This window comes from Beta vulgaris, chromosome 7 (assembly GCF_026745355.1).
Source record: "Beta vulgaris subsp. vulgaris cultivar EL10 chromosome 7, EL10.2, whole genome shotgun sequence".
NCBI classification, from domain to species: domain Eukaryota; kingdom Viridiplantae; phylum Streptophyta; class Magnoliopsida; order Caryophyllales; family Amaranthaceae; genus Beta; species Beta vulgaris.
Window position 1 is genome coordinate 54,284,437 of NC_079208.1, and position 20,697 is coordinate 54,305,133.

The following is a 20,697-nucleotide window of genomic DNA, read 5'->3' on the forward strand; positions in this document are numbered from 1 at the left end:
GCTAATAACATCAAATAAATTAACTCTGATAATAAAAAAAATTCAAATAAGTTTAAATGTCTTAACAAAAGAAGAGAATTTGGAGTTCCTTCTTTTAAGAAGGAGCCATTTCTCATAGCTTCATAATTTATCTAGAAAGGTTAACAAGTTCAAATAAATTTTATATCTGTTTTATTGATTTTTAAATTTAATGCCTTTAATACATTATAATTACTATGAAGATTATGATCCAAGGCCACCAAGGTTAATTACGTCAGTTTATTTAGTTATGTTGAGGATCAATCTTAAGTTGAATTTGTGCCTACTAAATCAATGAAGAAAACATGCACCATATTAGAATAAAACCAAACTTATCAAAACTTATCTGAACTCGTTCATTAGTAGTTATGAAAATAAAAAGGTTAAAAAAAATTCAAGAAAACCGTATCTTTCATGTATAAGTAGAACTCATATTGATAGAATGTACATGTCATAATCTAGGGAGCTATAGGTATTATGTCCAACTCACTCACTGCTAAGAAGGATTATATTATTAAAATTTAACGGTTCTAATTAGCTTACTGGATAATTATTCAGCAGACTTTAAGTAGTTGAGTTGTTTGTTTTAGTGGATCATATGTAATAATACAATTATAGCAAATAACTACTGAAATTTATAGTAATGACAAACCAGTATTATTCCTTTCATACTTTAGCATCACTTCATGCAGTAGATAACGTAATACAAAGAGAAAGACGTACTTTTCCCATACTTAGTATAATCATTAAAACGTCAAGAAATCATGCATGTTTTTTAGTTGTTCTTTTGTTATATTCAGGAAATAAATGCCAAATCTCAAAGAATACTAAACATGAAAAAGATTCAAAAATTAGAAACCAATATAAGATATAAAAACAAGAAATGATGAAATGCTATAAACAACCCTAAAAAAAGCTGTTATTTTTTAAAATATATAATCTAGGTCTAGTTGTAGGAGTATGAAACTGAAACAACAGTCATTGAATGAGAACATAAATAATGAGAAAGATGCCAGAAACATAAAACAGAAAAAACCAACATTTTAGGTCCCACTAGAAATAGAATTCCTAACAGAATTACATTTATTGGCTTCTTGGTCTAGTGGTGAAGTTAGCTGAACATCTGCTATGTTTTTTTGGTATTAAACGTTCTCTAGTGATGCCAGATAACAATTTTGAGTTAAAAACATGTATTGCTGAGGTTGCTGATCTATTGGTAGATTTTGAGGTTAAATTGAAGGGTCGCATTTTTTTCACAAGATTCTAGGGTATACTGCGCTAGATTGTTTTCACTCTTCACAAATCATCTGTTTAATTCTAACTTGTAACCCTATGTTTGGTTGACTTATAAGACATGAGCGCTGATAAGCACATACCCGGTATTTCTAAATACCGGGGTAAAGTTGTAAATAAATACAACTTTTCTTTTTTTTATTGTTTTTTTTTTTAATTTTTTTTATATTTTAATTTTTTTGGTTTTTTACTTACATATATTCATGATCTAATTCACATTATAGTTGATCTGATTCACATTGTAGTTGATCTGATTTCTCTCCAACATGATCAGAGTTGTCTAAGTCAACTTTTTTTTGTCTTTTTCTGGCAAAATTACTAACATACCCCGGTATGGACACTGTTGACCCATACCGGGTATGCGCCGATACTTTCTCTATAAGACATTTGTGATAGAGTATTAAACTATTCCTGGGACTCCAACCATCAGCTTAAGCTTTTGGTTGAGCTGGTCATTCAACATGGTATCAGAGTTAGCGTGACATAAAGGTCACGGGTTCAAATCTCATCCACCCCCTCATTTCTAAGTCGAATATTTAACCTCATGTATGAGGGCAGCCTGTGCTGGATCCACACTTCAAGCCCAATGGACTCTCGCGTGAGGAGGGGGTGATAGAGTATTAATAAACTATTCGTGGGACTCCAACTATCAGCTTAACTTTTTGGTTAGTTGGTCCTTTGATAATTCGATCCATCTAAAATATATAAAATAAAGTACATTATGATTTATGACTTTTGTCTTGATAATTCCTCCAGAAAAAATTACGGATGTACATAAAACTAAATCCTTTTTTCACTTGAATACCTCTATATATATATATATAGCCATAATTGTCATGATAGTGAAAATTGTAAACATTTTACTACCCTAGTATGAAAGGGACATAGCGGCTTTCCAAGGACCGTAATGGCCAATAGGCTCCAAAATAATTTACTCTTGGAAACTTGCTAAACTAACTAGATATTTTTTATATAAAAAAAAAATCTGATGCAATCATATAGGTTTTGTGTAATAATTTGTAACGATTGATATATGAAGCTGTAAATAGAAAACGGAAAAAATAATGTGAAAAGAACTTAATAAGTACTCCCTCCATTATTATTTTCTTAAGATGTTTGTAGAGAGAATTTCATCATTATCAATTTACCATAGAGTTAACAGTTGATTATTACTCCTGGAGAGGATTGCATGGGCTAGGCGTATTTGTAATTCGTAACATGTAAAAAAAACTTTATAAAAACAGTAAATCGTGGGACTTTGCTGCTTTGCATTGTTATAAAGAGCTCAGTATACATGTATAAAGAGATTAGATCAATTAAGGATGTCTTAGCTTAGTGGTTAAGATTGAGGTCTTGTGAACGACATGTAACAAGTTCGAATCTCCACTCCCTTTCTTTGAACTTTGTACTGCTTTCGTCGCTCATATAGAAGGTCTGTGAAATTAAGTGTATTAATAAATTAATAAATTATAGCTTACCATATGTCTTGTTCTTAGTGTAAAATAATATTAATTAAGTAAATTATAGTTTATGTCACAAAACAAACTGTGGCAAAGTAGCAGTGAAGCAAGGTGTAAAAGGAAGTTTAAGCCCTAGAGGTTGCATCAACACATTTGGATTTTTTTTGTTTTTCTTCATTTTAAATGCTTCAAATTTTGATATTGTCCTAAGGGTATATGAGATTTCAAATCTTTTACAAAAATTTTAAAATATATACTAAGATATAATGAAATTTTTTGTTATTACTACGTAGTCAGATTGAACAATTATGACTTGGCCGATTTTAAGTGCGGTCCATTTTTGGTTATACATAGATTTTCACAAACAAATTGTCCAAGATAAATTTTTGAGGGTGTCTCTTCACAAACCGAATCCACACTGCCATATATATATTAAAAAGGGAAAAAGGATGTAAATCATACATGTATACAAGCCACTTTAATTTGGTCACTTTTCCGCTTATAGAATTCATAGTAACTAAAAAGCAAGAATTATATTAATTCTCGTCGATCATTGTATACCTAATTATTGCTTTTATGTTATAGTAGTACATGCCAGGCATATGAACTTACAAGTTTTAATTCTTGGGGAAGTCAATTGTATTCACATATTGACTAGCATTTTTAACTGTGTATTTGCTTTTGAAGTTCAAACTAGTTTATGTAAAAGTACGAAAAAAAGTGTTGGGATTTGGAATGAAAGAGGTAACTATCAAAAGAAACTTTATTTTTAGTAAAATTATGACAAATGATACAAAAACTTGACCCAACAGGCAACTTCCTTGCTCTTGCTGCAATCTTTTGGGTGTCAATCTCTTCTTCAAGTGTCCTTTTCAGCTGAAATGAACCGTGCAAATGTTCTATACTTATCAACTATTTTCTCCGTCCCATAATATAATGTTTGTTTCTGTCTTTTAAAATCAATCTTTAAAATCTTGAGTAGTTGGATAGTCTTATAAGATTTTAATACTACCTTGTTTTTACAATACATACATCATTTCTATATGGCACAAAAAGCAAGGGTGTGGAGAGAGAGGGTTGTGATTGAATTTCAAAGTCGTGTGATTATGTTTTAAAAAAGGGATGCATTGTGAAACATACACGAGAGGAAATGATGCATTTATCGTGAAACATCCAAAAGAGGAAAATGATGCATATATTGTGAAACATAAAAAAAAAAAAAGGATTGTGCTTAATTGGAAACGGGATATATATGAAGTATATATTTTTAAGAAAGTAACATTATTTATATTTAGTTAGTCTCCCTCATTAATTAATTTCATAAGAAAAAAGTCTCCTGTATTAATCATTTTCTAAATGAGAAAATATTATATGATAGAAAATAGTTTTCATATAGCTGTCGAAAAGTTTGAATTGATATTGTTGAAATGTATTTATTGGAAAATAAATATAGTTTAGATATTTTCGTCCAAACAAACTAAATACAACTATAGCGAAAATGTAACACATGTTATGAACTCTAGTATGACTGTTTGAGGGAGTCTTCTAGAAAATTTTGGAAATTGACTCTAAAAACTGCATTTTAAGACTTTTTTTAGCATTTTTGCACGTCCCATCTTCTCGGAGGGGGGATTCGAACCTGTGACCTATCGTTCACAGTTATACCTGGTTATTGAACGGGTCGGGTCAGGATCAGTGCGGGTCGGAAGCGGGTCGGGTCATAAGAGGGTCGCCTAATAAAAGGTCGGTAGCGGGTCGGGCCAAATGGGTAGAGGGCTTATAGCGGGCCCATAATGGGTGTGTCGGTAAACGAGCAAGAAAAACAAGAAACAAAAAGAGCCAAAAGTAAGTATAAATAAAATGCGAATCCGATTATGTAATTGTTTTTACAAAACTTATTTTATTTTTTAAAATTATTGGGTTCCTTTGTTGACTCTATAATGGCCCTGTCCAATAATGACCCTGTCCAATAAAAGCCCTGTAAAATTGACCCTAACCCTTTAACCATTGGGCTACCCTGTCCAATAACCACCTCTATTCACAGTACCTCAATCTTAACCACTAGGCCAAGATATTCTTGGTGAAGCTAATCATCTCTAACAGTATTTATATAAACCAGAAAATTCCCCCTAGAAAAAACATAAACCAGAAAATACTTTTAAAGTTTATTCAACTTTTCATGAATCTTTAAAACCCCGCCAGCGTTGTAATTCTACAAAACGCCACGATGGAGTTTGGGTTTTAGTGAAACTCTACAAGGTATAGTTGTATCTGACTACTTGAGTCATACATTTTAAAATCAATGGCCCATATTAATAAAATTGGGGGGATTTCAAAAAGAGAATATATGAGCCGTTGACTTTTTATTTAATGATTGATATTGTTCGAACTCTTTATTTTACAACTCTAAAGAATCCAAATACCGCAAGGATGATATGCATCTAAACCAGTTTGAATTCACTTGTGGATAGTAACTTGGAAAGCTATGCAGGTTTACTATTTACATAGGCTTCAATCTTGTGGCAAAAAATTTCTTATCTAAATTTATATTTAGTCATCTTCCAGAGATATACTTGTAGTAACTAACTAGATATGAATTAATCCTGTTTTACATAAATGTGTTCTCCTTAGTTAGTTAACTCTCTTGAAAGAAGAATATCCTAACTTTTTTTCATGTACCAAAAAAACAAAGATATGAATTAATTCAAATATATAAGGCTATTAGCCCTATATGAATTTTGAATATAATGGATATATAATAGTCCCATTATCTAACTTTATGGATCAGAATTCTCACCAGCATATATAAACGTCAGATATGATAACTCAAAATTTATTGTACACTCAATACTTTTTTGCTCATTTGAAGTTGTCAAACGAGAAAATGAGCTAAGAAATAGCGTTGGATGTACATTAAGGGCCTGTTCTCTTCGGCATAAAACAACTGGACTGAACCGAACTGGACTGAACTGATCTGAACTGAACTGAACTGAATTGAACTGAACTGAACTGAACTGAACTGAAGTGAACTGAACTGAACTGAACTGAACTGAAATGACTAGTGATATGTGAGAGTAAAAGTATTGTCAAGAGCTGAACCGAACTGAATTGAACTGATCTGAACTGAACTGATCTGAACTGAATTGAACTGAACTGAACTGAAAATAAGCTGGGGAGAACAGGCCCTAAAAGTTGCGCAGTATTTAATATAATTTGCTACAATAACACCCGTTTTTTAGGATTGGGAAAAACTAGACTAAACTGTGAGAAACTGAACCAAACTGAACTGGATTGCGAGAAAAGTGAATTGAATTGAAAATAAGTCAAAAAGAACATGGCCTTAACTTAGCTCTTAATCGAGCCATCTCAAGTTTCATACGTCATCTCAAATTTGATTACAAGGAGAACATTTTCAATTAAAAAAAAAATGATTTTTCATGAAGATATTATTCCAAGGGAAATACAATCATATTGTTAATTATTTGAAAATGACAAGAGTATTATTACATCAAAGTGTAAGAAAATAAGGCCATTGATTTGCTGCTAATCGTTATGCATGTCTTGAAAATGATCCTTGTTATTGCTCATTTCACTTTCTTATCATCAATATATCACTCAAGCCTAACCAAAACTTTATAAACACAAGAACCATACTGAATAATTAACTCTGAAAACTAATTTAAAAATCAGAAAAAAAAAGAAAAGAGACAAAAATGGTATGTAATTCATAATTCATTAGTACATGGGTGGTCTATACTTTAACATTTTACTACAAATCAAAGCATGTGGCAGTAAAAAACTTAAAAAATAAAAAAAAAAAAGGTTGAAAATGAATATACACACAAAAAGTATGGAAAAAAGTTAATGCAGAAAAAAGAGATTTTAAGTACAGAAGAAAGCTTGGTAAAGAGAGGATTTTCTACTTATAAATTATAGTAATACTTTACTACAACTACTACAACCATGATAAATTTATAGAATATGAATATGATTATATGAATATGAATAAGTATGGTAGAATATACAGATGAATGACACTTCACAGTTCACAGTTTTCTGTCTCTCTTCATTTACAAATCATTGTCCCTTTTTACATGCTTGCTTTCTCATCTCACTTTTTAGCACAGTTGGGAAAGATGGTTAGATTAAAGAAAAGTTTTTAGCACTTGCTAGATAATTATATTTTAACTTTTTCAAAAGCTAATATTAAAATAAATTAATGTAGAAGAAAAAAAAAAGTTCTTTTTTTTTTTCTTTTTTTATGTTTATGGGGTAGAGGAAAGATATACCAAGGACCCCAAACAAAGGAAAAGACAAAATGAGGTAACATCAGATTTCATAGTGTGTTTTTTTTTAATTTTTTTTATTATTTTTCTCTTTGCCATTTTCTTTTGAGTTTGAGGTGTAGTTTTTTTTTTTTTTTTTGAAAAAACATAAGGGCACTCACTCTAATCTCTATATCCCATCCACCACATCTCAACCCATCACCCTTTCTCTCTCTAACTTTCTCTCTCTATACTAGAATGTGGGTTGGGTTTCTTTGTTGGGATATTTCTTGAATTTTGTAATAATTTTCAAAAATATCACATGAAAAATAAAATTTTATTTAAAAAAAATAAAAATGAAGAAATATAGTAACACCTAGAGAGGCTTATTTTAGCCTTATTTAGAGGTCTCTTCTCCCCCTCTCTCTCTTCAAATAATATACAGACACTCTTAATTTCTCTCTCTAAAAACTCCACTCTTTCTCTCTCTACACTCCAAAAAAGTGAAAGTTGTCTGTTGGGTTGCAGCCAAAGGAGGAAGAAGCCATCAACAAAGAGGCTGCTAGTGCTGCTATTGCTGCTGTTAGTGCTATTGAGCATATGAAGTGGGTCTGAAAATACTTAACCTCAAAACTTTAAAATCTTTCATCTTTTTAGTTTCTGTCTTTCTTCATCTGCTTCCTCTTTTTTTTTTTTTTTTACCAGATTTGGGTTTTCTTTTGTCTTTTTAGATCATTACATATAGATCCTTGAAAACCCAACCTTTTTTTTTTTTTTAAAAAAAAGACCCTTAACTTGTTGTTGTAGATGACAAAAGTAAGATCCAAATAAACTAATTAATAAAATTTATAAGTTTGCAAAAATCCAGAAAAACAGAAAATTTTAATAGAGGATAATGATAAAGCAGCAACAACAAGTATTTGTTGAAGAAAACATGTCAAATTTGACTTCAGCAGCAGCTTCTGGTGAAGCAAGTGTTTCTTCTAGCAATAATAGAGGTGAACCTAGTAATTCTATTTACCCTCAACAACATCATCAGTATTTTTCACATCAGCTTAATCAGTCTGAAGCTGAAGTTGAAGCTGAAGAACAAGCACAACAACCACCTGCTAAGAAGAAAAGAAACCTACCAGGAAACCCAGGTTTTTATAATTTCTTTGATTTTTTTTTATAATAAAAATTCAATCTTTTTTAATAAAGTTGACAACTTTGATCTGGGTTTTTGATAATATTTTGTGGGTATATCTTTGTTTTTGTAAATTTTTAGACCCAGAAGCAGAAGTGATAGCTTTATCACCAAAATCATTACTAGCAACAAACAGATTTGTGTGTGAGATCTGCAACAAAGGTTTTCAAAGAGACCAGAATTTGCAGCTTCATAGAAGAGGACATAATCTTCCATGGAAGTTGAAGCAAAGAACAAACAAAGAAGTTAGGAAGAAAGTGTATGTTTGTCCAGAACCAAGCTGTGTGCACCATGACCCATCAAGAGCTTTAGGAGATTTAACAGGAATCAAGAAACACTTTTGTAGAAAACATGGTGAGAAAAAATGGAAATGTGATAAATGTTCTAAGAGATATGCTGTTCAATCTGATTGGAAAGCTCATTCTAAGGTTTGTGGCACTAGGGAATACAGATGTGATTGTGGCACCCTTTTCTCCAGGTATTTATTTATTTACTAATCTCATTTTTAAATCAGTTTTATGAAATTATTAAATGTTCATAGATTATGATGAGCTTAAATTAGTTAAACTAAAAAAGTAAAATTCTTTTATTGAATTATACATGTTATATATAGACTATATAGGTATAGCTAGCTATGTGAGATTCTTTTTTACCAATATGGTAACAAGTCAGAAAGCAAAGAAATAGGGAAGAGACAGAAAACAAGAGAGGGGGAAGCAAAAAGTTGATCAGAAAGAAAGATAAAGATGCATGATTTTTGTTTTGATGTGAGATATATACATATGTGTAAGAGTTATGCTTTTTCTTTTCTTTTTTTCTTTATAATTTTTTTTTTTGGGTGAATAATTTAGTGAAAGTCATGTGATGGATAGATGGATGTGTTTGGTTTGTGCAGGAGAGATAGTTTCATAACACACAGAGCATTTTGTGATGCATTAGCAGAGGAAACTGCAAGAGCAATAACTACAAACTCTATTCTATCAAACCCAATAGCATCTGTGGCAGCTGCTGCTGTTGGACCTTCTTCAACCTCTCACTTCATCAATCTTCAGCAACAACAACAACAACAACAGTTGCTCAACAATCAGCAACATCAGGATAATCCACTTCATGCATACCCATTAAAGAGAGAGCAACACCAGCAACATCAGCAACAACAGCAAAACATAATGAATCTACCTCCATGGTTATCTTGTCCATCAATGGATCCTCATAATCATCAACTTCCTTCTCCGTCGTCGTCGTCATCGATCTTCCATCATCAAGATCAGCTGATGCAACACCATCAACAACAACAACAAAATACAAACCCTAGCAACCCTAATATGGGTCCCACATTTTCATCAGGAGGAGGGATTGGTGGTGGACCTTATCATTCACAAGCAGCAGCATCAGCTCACATGTCAGCTACTGCATTGCTGCAAAAGGCAGCTCAGATGGGAGCTACCATGAGCAACACTGCAACTCAGCAACCCCACCAACAACATCAACAACACCAACAACAACAACACCATCAACACCAGCAGAGTCACGTGTCTGACACAAATTCAAATACAACAACAGCAACAACAACAACAACAACAACAGCAACAACAACAACAGCTGGGTTGTTTGGAATGAATTTGTCCTCACGTGACCTTGAGCAGCAACAGCAGGAGATGATGCCAACTAGTAATAGTAGTCATTTTGTAAATCAGGGTTTGTCATCTTTTGGAAATAAAGCTGCAACAACACCAACAACACCCAATACTTCCACCAATCATCATCAACAACTTAGAGGCCCAAGCCCAACCCAAAGCCCAAACCAAGGCCCACCACCATCATCCTTCTTCCATGACATGATGGTCAATTCTCTCTCCTCTACCTATGATCAACATGATCATCATCATGATGCTTTTGGTATTGGTAGTATGGGCATGTTGGGTAAGAAAGACCCTTCTTCCTTAGCTGCATTTCATCAAACTCTTGGCGGCGGCGGCGGCGACGACGGAAATGGCAATTGCAATGGCAATGTCAATGGCAGTGTTATTAATGGAGGAGGAAATGATGGATTAACAAGGGATTTTTTAGGATTAAGACCTCTTTCTCATAGTGACATTCTCACCATTGCTGGACTTGGTAATTGCATCACCACAAACACTCCTCATCATCATCATCATGATCATCAACAAGATACCCATAAATCATGGCAAGCTTAATTAGCTAAAACCAAGCTAGCTAGTAAGTTTACTACTATTAATTCCTTTCTCTCTCCTCTTTTTTTCTCTCTTGTTGTTACTAGCTTCCCAAAGGGAAAAGGGCTTTTGATACATTTCTTACTATCAAATACTCTACTACATTACTATGCCCTCTTTTTGCCCCTTTTGTTTAAGTATAAAGTTCATATATATAAGAATATATTTATATTTGTAACCCTTGTTATTAGTACATTTTCTACTTCCATTACATATATATGATTCTATATAATAAACATTTTTATAATGATAATTAGAATAATATGGAGGAGAGCCCTACATATATATTTTAGAGTAATATTCACAATTCACTTTCTAGGTCATTACATAATAGTATGATTTTATATAATAAACACTTTTTATAATGATGATTAAATAAATATGGAGGAGAGGCCTACATATATGTTTAGAGTAATATTCACACTTTACTGCTATTTGTAACCCTTGGTAGTACATTTTTAAGTTCATTACATATGATTCTATATAGTAAATACTTTTTATAATGATGATAATTATATAAATTTGAGGAGCCCTACATGTAGTATCTTCCCTTTCCTAATTTACTTGTGAATATATAGCTACTCATAATTTATTAGTTTTCTGAACTGAATTAAAGAACTAATTACAAAATAACCAAGAAAAACTGATATTGGATATGGAATAGATGACAATATTTAGAACAAAAATTATTAAAAGAGATATTCTAATTTTAATATATAATTAGACCTAATCACTAAATGAATTAAACTAGTCATCGAAAGAAATTAACCTAATTACTATTAGCTAATTCTTTTTTTAATATTAGACTTACCATTACCTAATTTTAATTTTAAAATAAGCGATCTTTTACGAGACAAAACTCAATTATAAAGATATCTTATTTTTTAGGAAAGTGTGGGAATAAAGAAAATATATACTCCATATGTGATTATATGGCTTTATTTTTTGGTTTTTTTCTTCACTTATTTTTCTTTTTTGGAGGATAATATTTTTGTGTTAGTGCATGTGAGGTGGTGTCTATTTAGAGGGAGGATTCTTTTTATCTTTCTGTCAATTCTTCTGTGAAGGACCACTTTAGCCCTGTCCATGCACCGCACGTGGTCCAACCTTTTGATCATCTTGTTAATTCTATAGTCTTATAATTCACATGAAAACCTTAGTTAGTACTTGGTCATTTAATTATTTAATAGCTAATTAGCCCTTTCAATGCTTTGTTTAGTTATGTTCAAGATCCCGTCAAAAAAAAAATAGTTATGTTCAAGATGATATCCATTTATTATGATGTCCAAGAACAAAAGCATGTTTGTTAGCTAAGATCATGAGATTGTGACATCCCTAAATTCTTGTTAATTATAATGCTTATAATATTTCATACACATATTAACTAAGAAGTTATATTAACCAGTTTTAAGGTGATAACCAAGGGTGCATATACTAATATAATATCTTGTATGGTCAAATGTTCAACCTTGAAAACCAGTTTTAAAAGTATAAAAATTAAACATTACTTAGGCTCCGTTTGTTAGGGTATAAAATATTTTTCTGAAAAATTATTTTTCTCTAACGTATTGTAAAATCATTTTCCTTTTAGTAAAATTACTCTCCCAATGATGGAAAACTGTTTTCCTTAGCTCTCTTGTACACTCTCACTACTACATCCTTACTTTCCTTTTCATTTTTCTTTCATTTCATCATTTTTCTTACATGGAACCAAACAACTAAAAACTAATTTTGAAATTGCGTTTTTCATTGTAAATTATATTTCGTGAAAATTATTTTATATTTTATACCCCTACCAAACGGAGCCTTAAAGTTAATCATTGTTTTTGTGCCTACTTATATACTCGAAACATTTAATATTTATATATAATGTTCTGTTCTACTGGTATTTTTACTGATCGAAATTAATTAAATGCAATTCATAGGTCAAAATTATTTTTGCTATAAATAATTGATTTCAATTAATAAAAAAAACTTCATTGTCAATATGATTTTCTCTAAACACAATTAAATTATATTAAGACTTAATTTAATTCATAGGTTGACTAGAGCAAAACCTAGAAGATTAACATGTGTACTGTAGTATTCGTTTGAAATTCTTATGCATATAATTGTTTGGTACTAGGACGAAATCCCTATTGCACTTATAAAAAAAATTAACAAAACTTGGTTATTTGAGTGAATTTTTTTAACAAATGATAAAATTTCCATTAATTAGGATGAGTTGAACTGTTGTTGATAATATTCTTTGAAAGGGTTGAATTTTATTAAATTTAACACTAGTGCTACATAGATTTTCCTTTTCTGCCAACATGGGAGTGTTAATTCACCAAAACTATATAAGTGGCTGTTTGATACACATGAAAAACTTCATTCTCATAAAAGTTCCATTTTTCTTATTCTATTCCTACAAAATTAACTAGTATGTTTAGTCGACATCAAGGAATTTGTACTTCTCATAAAAATATGCATATATGGCCAATGCATTAATGTACAAAAAGATAAATTCATGTGAAGTATAACTTCCTTCACATTTAATATTTTTATTTGAATGTTAGCGAACATTATTAAACTATGTTATGAATTATATGAGATGAATTTAGTAAAAGAGGATGTTTGCAAGAAGATTCTTTAATTTGATATAGTTACAATAAACTATTTACATTACATTTTGTTTGGTACTATGGTATGAGGGGCGTGTGATCTCGTTTTTAAAGGATAACTATTTCATCTAATCATCATCCTCGTCAATCAAACCTATAGTAATACAATATGCTACACTCCTCAATTCCTTCTCATTTTATTAATAGTTAAGGAAAAAATGCACCATGTCGTAGTACTTTCTGATATGTTCTAAAACAAATAAAACTATAGGAGGAAGGCAGGAGAATTTAGGAGAGGAGAGATAGATAAAGGGACACATATGATGAAAATAGATATAGAGATAACTAAGGGTATGTTCTCTTCACCTTAAAAAATAAATTTTAGGTCTGATCAAGTTTGATTAGCTCTAATAGAATGCTCAGAAACAAGTTTCAATCATGTCTAATAAGTTCATTTCAGATAAGTTCAAGTTCTTTTAATTGAAGAAAATGCACCCTAAATGTCGAATAAAGTAACGTTTCGTTTATTTTATAACGATATAAAAATAATTAATTTTTTTTTATTTTAGAACGAATTATATTCCTCTATTTTGGTGAGAATCTAATTAAAATCAATAAAAATTATAAGTTTGACCCAAAAAGTCATACAAATAAATTATTGGAAAAAAGATATAGTAGTATATTAAATAGAGGACTATAGAAATTGTCGATCTAATATAAATAGAATTTGGAACCATATTTTTTAATCACCCTCTTTAATTGGAATTTATTATTGCTTATACTTAATCTATTTATTACTTCTTATACTTGCTCTATAAATACTTCTCTTAATTAATCAAAACGATAAGCTTACTCTACTCTTTCATATATTATACTACTTCCCCAGTCCTAAAAAAAATCTCATTTGTAATCTTGGCACTATTCGTAAGTAAAGAAAATTTTCTAACTTTTTTCCAACATATAAGAAAAAACAATCATGTTTGAATCTTGTTTCATTCCTCTCAATAAATACGTCACATAAATCAAACTTTTAAATTGTCAAACATAAAAAATAGATATAAAAATGTTGTTTTTAGAACAGATGGAATATTACCTTATAAAAAAAGCTATTCATGCTCCCTTGAAAAAAAAAAAGCTATTCACGCTCCCTTGAAAAAAAAAAGCTATTCACACGTCTCTTAATAACCCATTTGATACAAAAACTAAGAATTTTTTCCTTGAATAATGCCAAAAAGGGGATTAATTCCCAAAATGTGCCACAAAAAATTTTATTTCCCTGCGTACCGTCCACGTAGGACGGCACGCGAAATATTTTTTTTTTTTAAACTGCAGTAAAACCACTACTCAGAGTAGCGGTTAACGCATAAAAACCGCTACTCAGAGTAGCGGTTATATTTAAAATTAACCGCTACTTGGAGTAGCGGTTCATGAGAATTGACCGCTACTCTGAGTAGCGGTTTACAAGATTTTGGACCCGCTCCTATAAACCGCTACTCGGAGTAGCGGTTCATTAAAGAAAACCGCTACTCCGAGTAGCGGTTTAATAAAATCCCCAAATCCAGCTTCTGCTGGATATACATCGACTTCTACATCTTCTACGTCTGCTGCCCATATATCTACCACGACAGCTTTGCTTTCACCTCCAGTCAGTCAGAGGGCCTATCGACGACGTTCTGACACTACCCCCTTCTCTTGATGCCATTGCAGAGACTCATGAGACCACACCTAGCTCATCTACACCTTCACAAAAGAAGAAGAGAGGGTTTTAGCAGTTTCATTTATTGTTTATGTAGTTAGTTAACTTATTTTCTCAATCTAACTTGTAACTAAAATTTTTTTACATACATTTGAATGTGTATGAACTTGGTGATGGGTGATCAAGTGCTTAATTTGGTGTGTTGAATGGAATTTGGTGCTGGAATTGCAGGTTGGATAATGTTGAAATTGGAGGTTGGATAATTGTTTGGAATTGCTGGAATTGCAAATGATAATTTGAAATTGGAGGTTGGATAATTGTTTGAAATTGCTGGAATTGCAGTTGGATGCTTGTTTGGGATTGCTGGTTTTTTTTTGACTTTCTGCACTTGGCCAGTTATGTGGAAACAATGGAGTGGTAATGGGTACAAAATCGCTACTCCGAGTAGCGGTTTATGTGAATGAACCGCTACTCGGAGTAGCGGTTTACAGGTGTCTTGGACCCGGCGAACAAAACCGCTACTCCGAGTAGCGGTTCATTCATTAAAACCGCTACTCTGAGTAGCGGTGTATGTGAATGAACCGCTACTCGGAGTAGCGGTTTGTTGAAGTAACCGCTACTCCGAGTAGCGGTTACATCCGTTTAAACAAAAATAATAATTTTTTCGCGTGCCGTCCTACGTGGACGGTACGCAGGGAAATAAAATTTTTTGTGGCACATTTTGGGAATTAATCCCCTTCTTGGCATTATTCAAGGAAAAAATTCCAAAAAATAATTGAGATTAGAATAAAGAGAACCAAATACTAATTTCAATTTTCACTGATGATACAGATATAACATATGGTAACACAGTTGAGGATTTTTGCGAGTCATGTAAGAGTCCAATGGTGGATCTCCTACCTCCCAATCTCATAGTCGGGAGTTCGACTTTCATCAACCCATATTTGAGACGTTTGTGTGGATATATGCTTGTGTGTATAAATTCTCAATTTCCAGAGTCTATATCTATTTGAGCCCGTAAATTGCCGAATTATATAAAAAAAAAATTACACACGTGAGAGATGAGACCCAGAATAGTCCCTGCATAGAAATATAATGATCACGGAATCGCGGTACTATTGACCTAAATTAATTGAAGCTGCTAACTTGGCATCATATAATCATAACGGGTTCAATATAAATTAATAATTGTACCAAATTGCACGACTATTTGTCTCGTGATGTTACAAGTAGACTGTACTAGTACTACTTAGTTGACGAGTTATCGTCAACTAGAAATAATTTTATTTTATTTTCTTTTTTTTTTTAACTAGAAGTATCATTTTCGATCATTTCAAATTTGTAAAATTTAATTGACGTTAACATATGAGGCCCTACAATTTTTGACTGTGGTCAGCCGTCCAAAGTTTTAAAAATTTCTCCACATCACAAAAAAGTTGGGTCTTTTCTTAGTGCATTAAGTAATAAAGTTTTGTTTTTCAGAAAATAAATAGTAAAAGCAAAAAGTTCCAAGGAATCAATCTAACAATAATTCTCAACGAATATAGATGGAGTAAATGTTAACAATTCTACAACACCATAAGTCCATAACTCAATAATGTAGGAATTAAAAGTAACATCTCTATCTCTCTTACATTCACGTTTTCGTTGACAAGGACACATATAACTTATGACACTCAAAATGAAGAATGAAATAATTTACACTTGGTGACAAAATATATATAGCAGCACCACATATATAGATGCTCAATCATTCCGATATATTGTGATGGTAGATAGATGAAGAGAAGATATTATCAAATAATAAGGAAATATATATTGTAATTAATATAAAAACTTTTAATAAGGAAAACGTTGCAATAAAAAGACAGAGAAAGTATCATACAAGCATATAAAAGAATTAATGGAGTTTTCCACCAATACTTAACTATTCACCAGTATAGCATCCAAAAAACTGCTAAAAAGAATAACGAAGATGATATTCATGGGTATGAAACTTTTCGAATAAGTAAGGATAGAATATAATGAATTGGATTATACAATTCAACCCAATCCAATAATGATTTTTGCTTGTAAACAATGAGTAATATCTTGTATACAATTTTCTCATGTGCAATTAAGGTCATGTTCTTTTGAACTTATTTTCTGTTCAATTCAATTTCATTCAGTTAGATTTCTTTCTACAATTTAGTTTCTCTGATCTCAATTCACTTCAGTGTAGTTTAGTTCATTTCAATTCTATTCACTTTCTCTCGGTACAACTGTACAAGAGAATGGGCCCTAACTAATTTGTAGTAGTAATAATTAAAAATGTTTGATCTAAATATAATCAAATACTCGTCTCATTTTCAAATCGTGAAATATTCGATTTTAAGACAACTTCTTTATAACTTTAAGGATTGCTTACGTGAAATTTGTACCGAACTCTTATTTCATAATTATTACGATCCCTGAACTGAAGTAAACTAAAAAATGTGAGAGAAATTTGTTTGAAATTAAATGAATTTGTCTGAATTGAAGGAAACTGGATTTCCATTAGTTCAGTCCAAAGGAATAGGTTTGGCACTTGGTTATATTATTGTATGTTAGTTGTTGGCTGTTTTACTTTGCTAATTTAACCGGCTATATTAATTGGTCGTTTGATTATTGGCGGTTTATAAAAGTGTTTGACAAAATCAACTATAAGTATCGGTTATTTAATGTAAAATGAATGCAAACTTCAAAATAAAAAAAGCTACTAAAATAAAATTTTGGAAAGGCCAAAAGACAAAAATAAATGAAAAAGCCTATACATTTCTAAAAAAAAATTATTTTTAATAACTTAACCTTTGCGCGTTATTCTTAAAATAAGTCAACCTTTCGATTAACTATGAATAAGTTAACATTATATCTACTTTTACTGTAAATGAGTTAAATCATAATGTCATCTTATTAAAATATGAAAACGTATCATAATTTCAAAGTCATTAACTCGTTTACAGCAGAAGTAGATACTCCCTCCGTTTCACAATATAAGGCACGCACAATGTTCGAGTTCGAACTTTGACCGTTAATTAATCTCAATTTATGTTGATCAAAAATTCTAAAAAATAATATTATTATAGTATTTTTCAAGACGAATCTAACGGTATAATTTTTATAAGTTTTATTTATCGTATTTGAGAAATATTTATGGTCAAAATAAATTTTCGTAATGCGTGAATGCCTTATATTTTGAAACAGAGGGAGTACAAGATTAACTTATTTTAAGATAATCAAAAGACTGACTTATTTTGAAAAAATCAACTAAAGGTTAACTTTTTAAAAATAATTTGTTCCAAAAAAGAAAAACACTCCTTTTCTAAAGTGTGTATATTACATTATTTACATCTATTATTAATATCTTTTTATAATTCTTTTATTGTTGAGAAGTGTAGAAAAATGTGGTCAACAATGAAAAAGTTTAAAATTGACCTATTATTGTATAATGTATAGTCTAGAGCGTAGGATATAGGAAATTAGGAATCATAATTCATAGGCATGCATTGATATTATCTATCATAAGAGAATTGTACAGTATATTCTAATTAAAGAGTCAAATAGAGGATGCGACTTTGACATATAGAAATCTTTATTTAAAGCATAGGATGCTTTGATTTCATGCGGAGAACAAAGATACGAGCAACGTTGAGATCGATGTGCTACTACTTTGCAAAACATCTATTCCTATTTCCTACACTACAAATTAAAGATGGGATACCCTTTGACCCATAATACACTTGCTTGAAACTCGGGATTCCCTTTTATATTCTCGAGATAAATCACATACTTCTTTTACTAAAAATTTACTTTCACAACTCACAAGTGTGTTGCTCTAGAACTTTTATGGGTCATCAATGGTGCTTTTCGTTATATGCAAATGACTATCCGCAGAAAGGGAAAATAGAGGGTTATTTGTTGATTTGAGTTAGTCTTGTGTCATATATACTTTGATCAAACTAATTCACTTTTTAATATTATTCTAAACTTTTTGAGTCTTTATTTGTAATCATTTAACTTTTAAAGATTCTTTTATAGTATTATTAACTATTTTACAATTTATCTTTTTTAATAATAAAACTTTTATAACTTTTATAACTTTTTTATTTTACAAACAAAGTGACGATTTGACAGTTACATCATCTTTTGCCTTGTCTAGTCGGCTAATCATAATTTCCTGTGTATCGAGCTCATGCTTGGCCAATCATGCCACGTACGACAAGATTTATGGACCCGTTATGTCAAGTTAGAGGGGATCATAGGCAGGGCGTGACTAGACTTTAACCAAAAAAAAGTGGTATGTTTCATACCAAAGTCCCGGGTTAAGTTTTATGCGCCAAAAGTCGCATCATCGATTTTTCGAGCCGAGATAGAATTTAGCCTGAATTCTGGATTTGGGTTGTCCATTACACATTTTTTTGCCCAAAAATCGGGTCAGGCCAGACTCGAATAACAAGCGATATTGCATGCTAAAGCATAAAAGCACGCTAATTTTGGGGTTGTTTCAGGTCAATGTCGATCACCTCTATGTCAAGTAAGGTGGTGTCTAAGCATAAAACTTTTGACATTGTCATGTTTTGTCGTGGCAAACTTTGGACCTCATGTTACGTCACATGTTTCTCCATAAAAAATACGAACCAGTCAAGCCTTATGACCTAGTACACCTAAACTCATGTATGTGTTTTCTCGTGCCTATTGGAAGACAGTTCACTATTTTACATATTTTAATATTTTATGGCAACCTGGACACACCAAATCTCATTTTCAAGACGGATTTTGTATCACCACAAAAAGATTCAAGAGTTATTATTGTAATTTCTTGAGTTTATGTTATTTGTTAGTTTGAACATCTATATCTTTAGCACTGAAGTTAAATGATATCAAAAGTCTATAACTAGGTAATTACTCACCTTCAGCATGTAGATTGGCAAACTGGAGTTCTTTAAAATAAACAATCTAGCTCGTAATATTATTTTGATAATACGTACATCGTAAGCCAGTACTATATAATCATAAGTCATTATCATTTAAGTAAAATGACAATCTTTTTGGATAATCTAAGACTAGTTAGGGTTAGTTGTTTAACCACTCAATGTGGATGAAAGTGGGGTAAATGACATATACTATTGAAAGGATTTCTCTTTAGATAATAGGTATTGTAACTAGCACTTTTGTTACCAATTAATTTTATGATTCAACTCCCCGAATTATAGGATTAAACTCTCCTCTAACAAAGATTTAGCTGTAAGTACTTCTAGCTTCGAATAAAGGAGATGTCATATAAAATATATGAAAATATGTATTTCCTACAATATATAGTATGATCAACAAAGAGTAACCTTGCTAATATCAGATGAATATCAACCAATAGTACTCTTCATAACAAAACTTTTAAAAAATGATCGAGGTGGTACCTGCCAAGTGCTAATGGACCAAATGCCATACATAATTTCATGGGAATTATTAAACAAATAGTGGAAGATAAACCATTAATTAAGTCTTTTTCTAGGACAAAAGTTCTCCATGATGAATGATTAAACAAAATAATGTAATGACCTTGTAATACACGTATTATGATCATTAGGCCATCATTAAAATTAGAAAGTAGAATCCCATGAAACATAACGCTTTTTTTTGGATAAAATACAAACATACCCCAACCTTTACAGTCAGAAAAAGGTAGCAGAGATAGATCAGAGTAAAAAAAATAGAGGAAGAGGGGAAATCATGAGATGAAGATGCTCATAGTTTGACAGAATGCTAATGTTAGGTCAATTTAGATGTGTAAATTGTGCCTTTTGCTTTGGAAGTGGTGTTGGTACCTGTCGTTTTTATTGGTCTTACAAAAGAAGATTTTAGTATCATTAAAATAGTAATGATAGTGCATAAATAACCAAAAAAATTAAGATTCCCATGAAACATAA

The 20,697-nt window shown here is 31.3% G+C and overlaps 1 protein-coding gene across 1 annotated transcript; it reads left to right on the plus strand.

The window, feature by feature from the left end:
* The first annotated feature begins 7,218 nt into the window (after positions 1 to 7,218).
* On the plus strand, positions 7,219 to 10,634 carry LOC104899812 (protein indeterminate-domain 7). The gene is made up of 3 exons (XM_010687082.4): positions 7,219 to 8,178; positions 8,304 to 8,700; positions 9,118 to 10,634. The coding sequence occupies exons 1-3, from the start codon at positions 7,932 to 7,934 to the stop codon at positions 10,418 to 10,420; spliced, it is 1,947 nt and encodes a 648-aa protein (XP_010685384.2). The 5' UTR covers positions 7,219 to 7,931; the 3' UTR covers positions 10,421 to 10,634.
* The last annotated feature ends 10,063 nt before the right edge of the window (positions 10,635 to 20,697 follow it).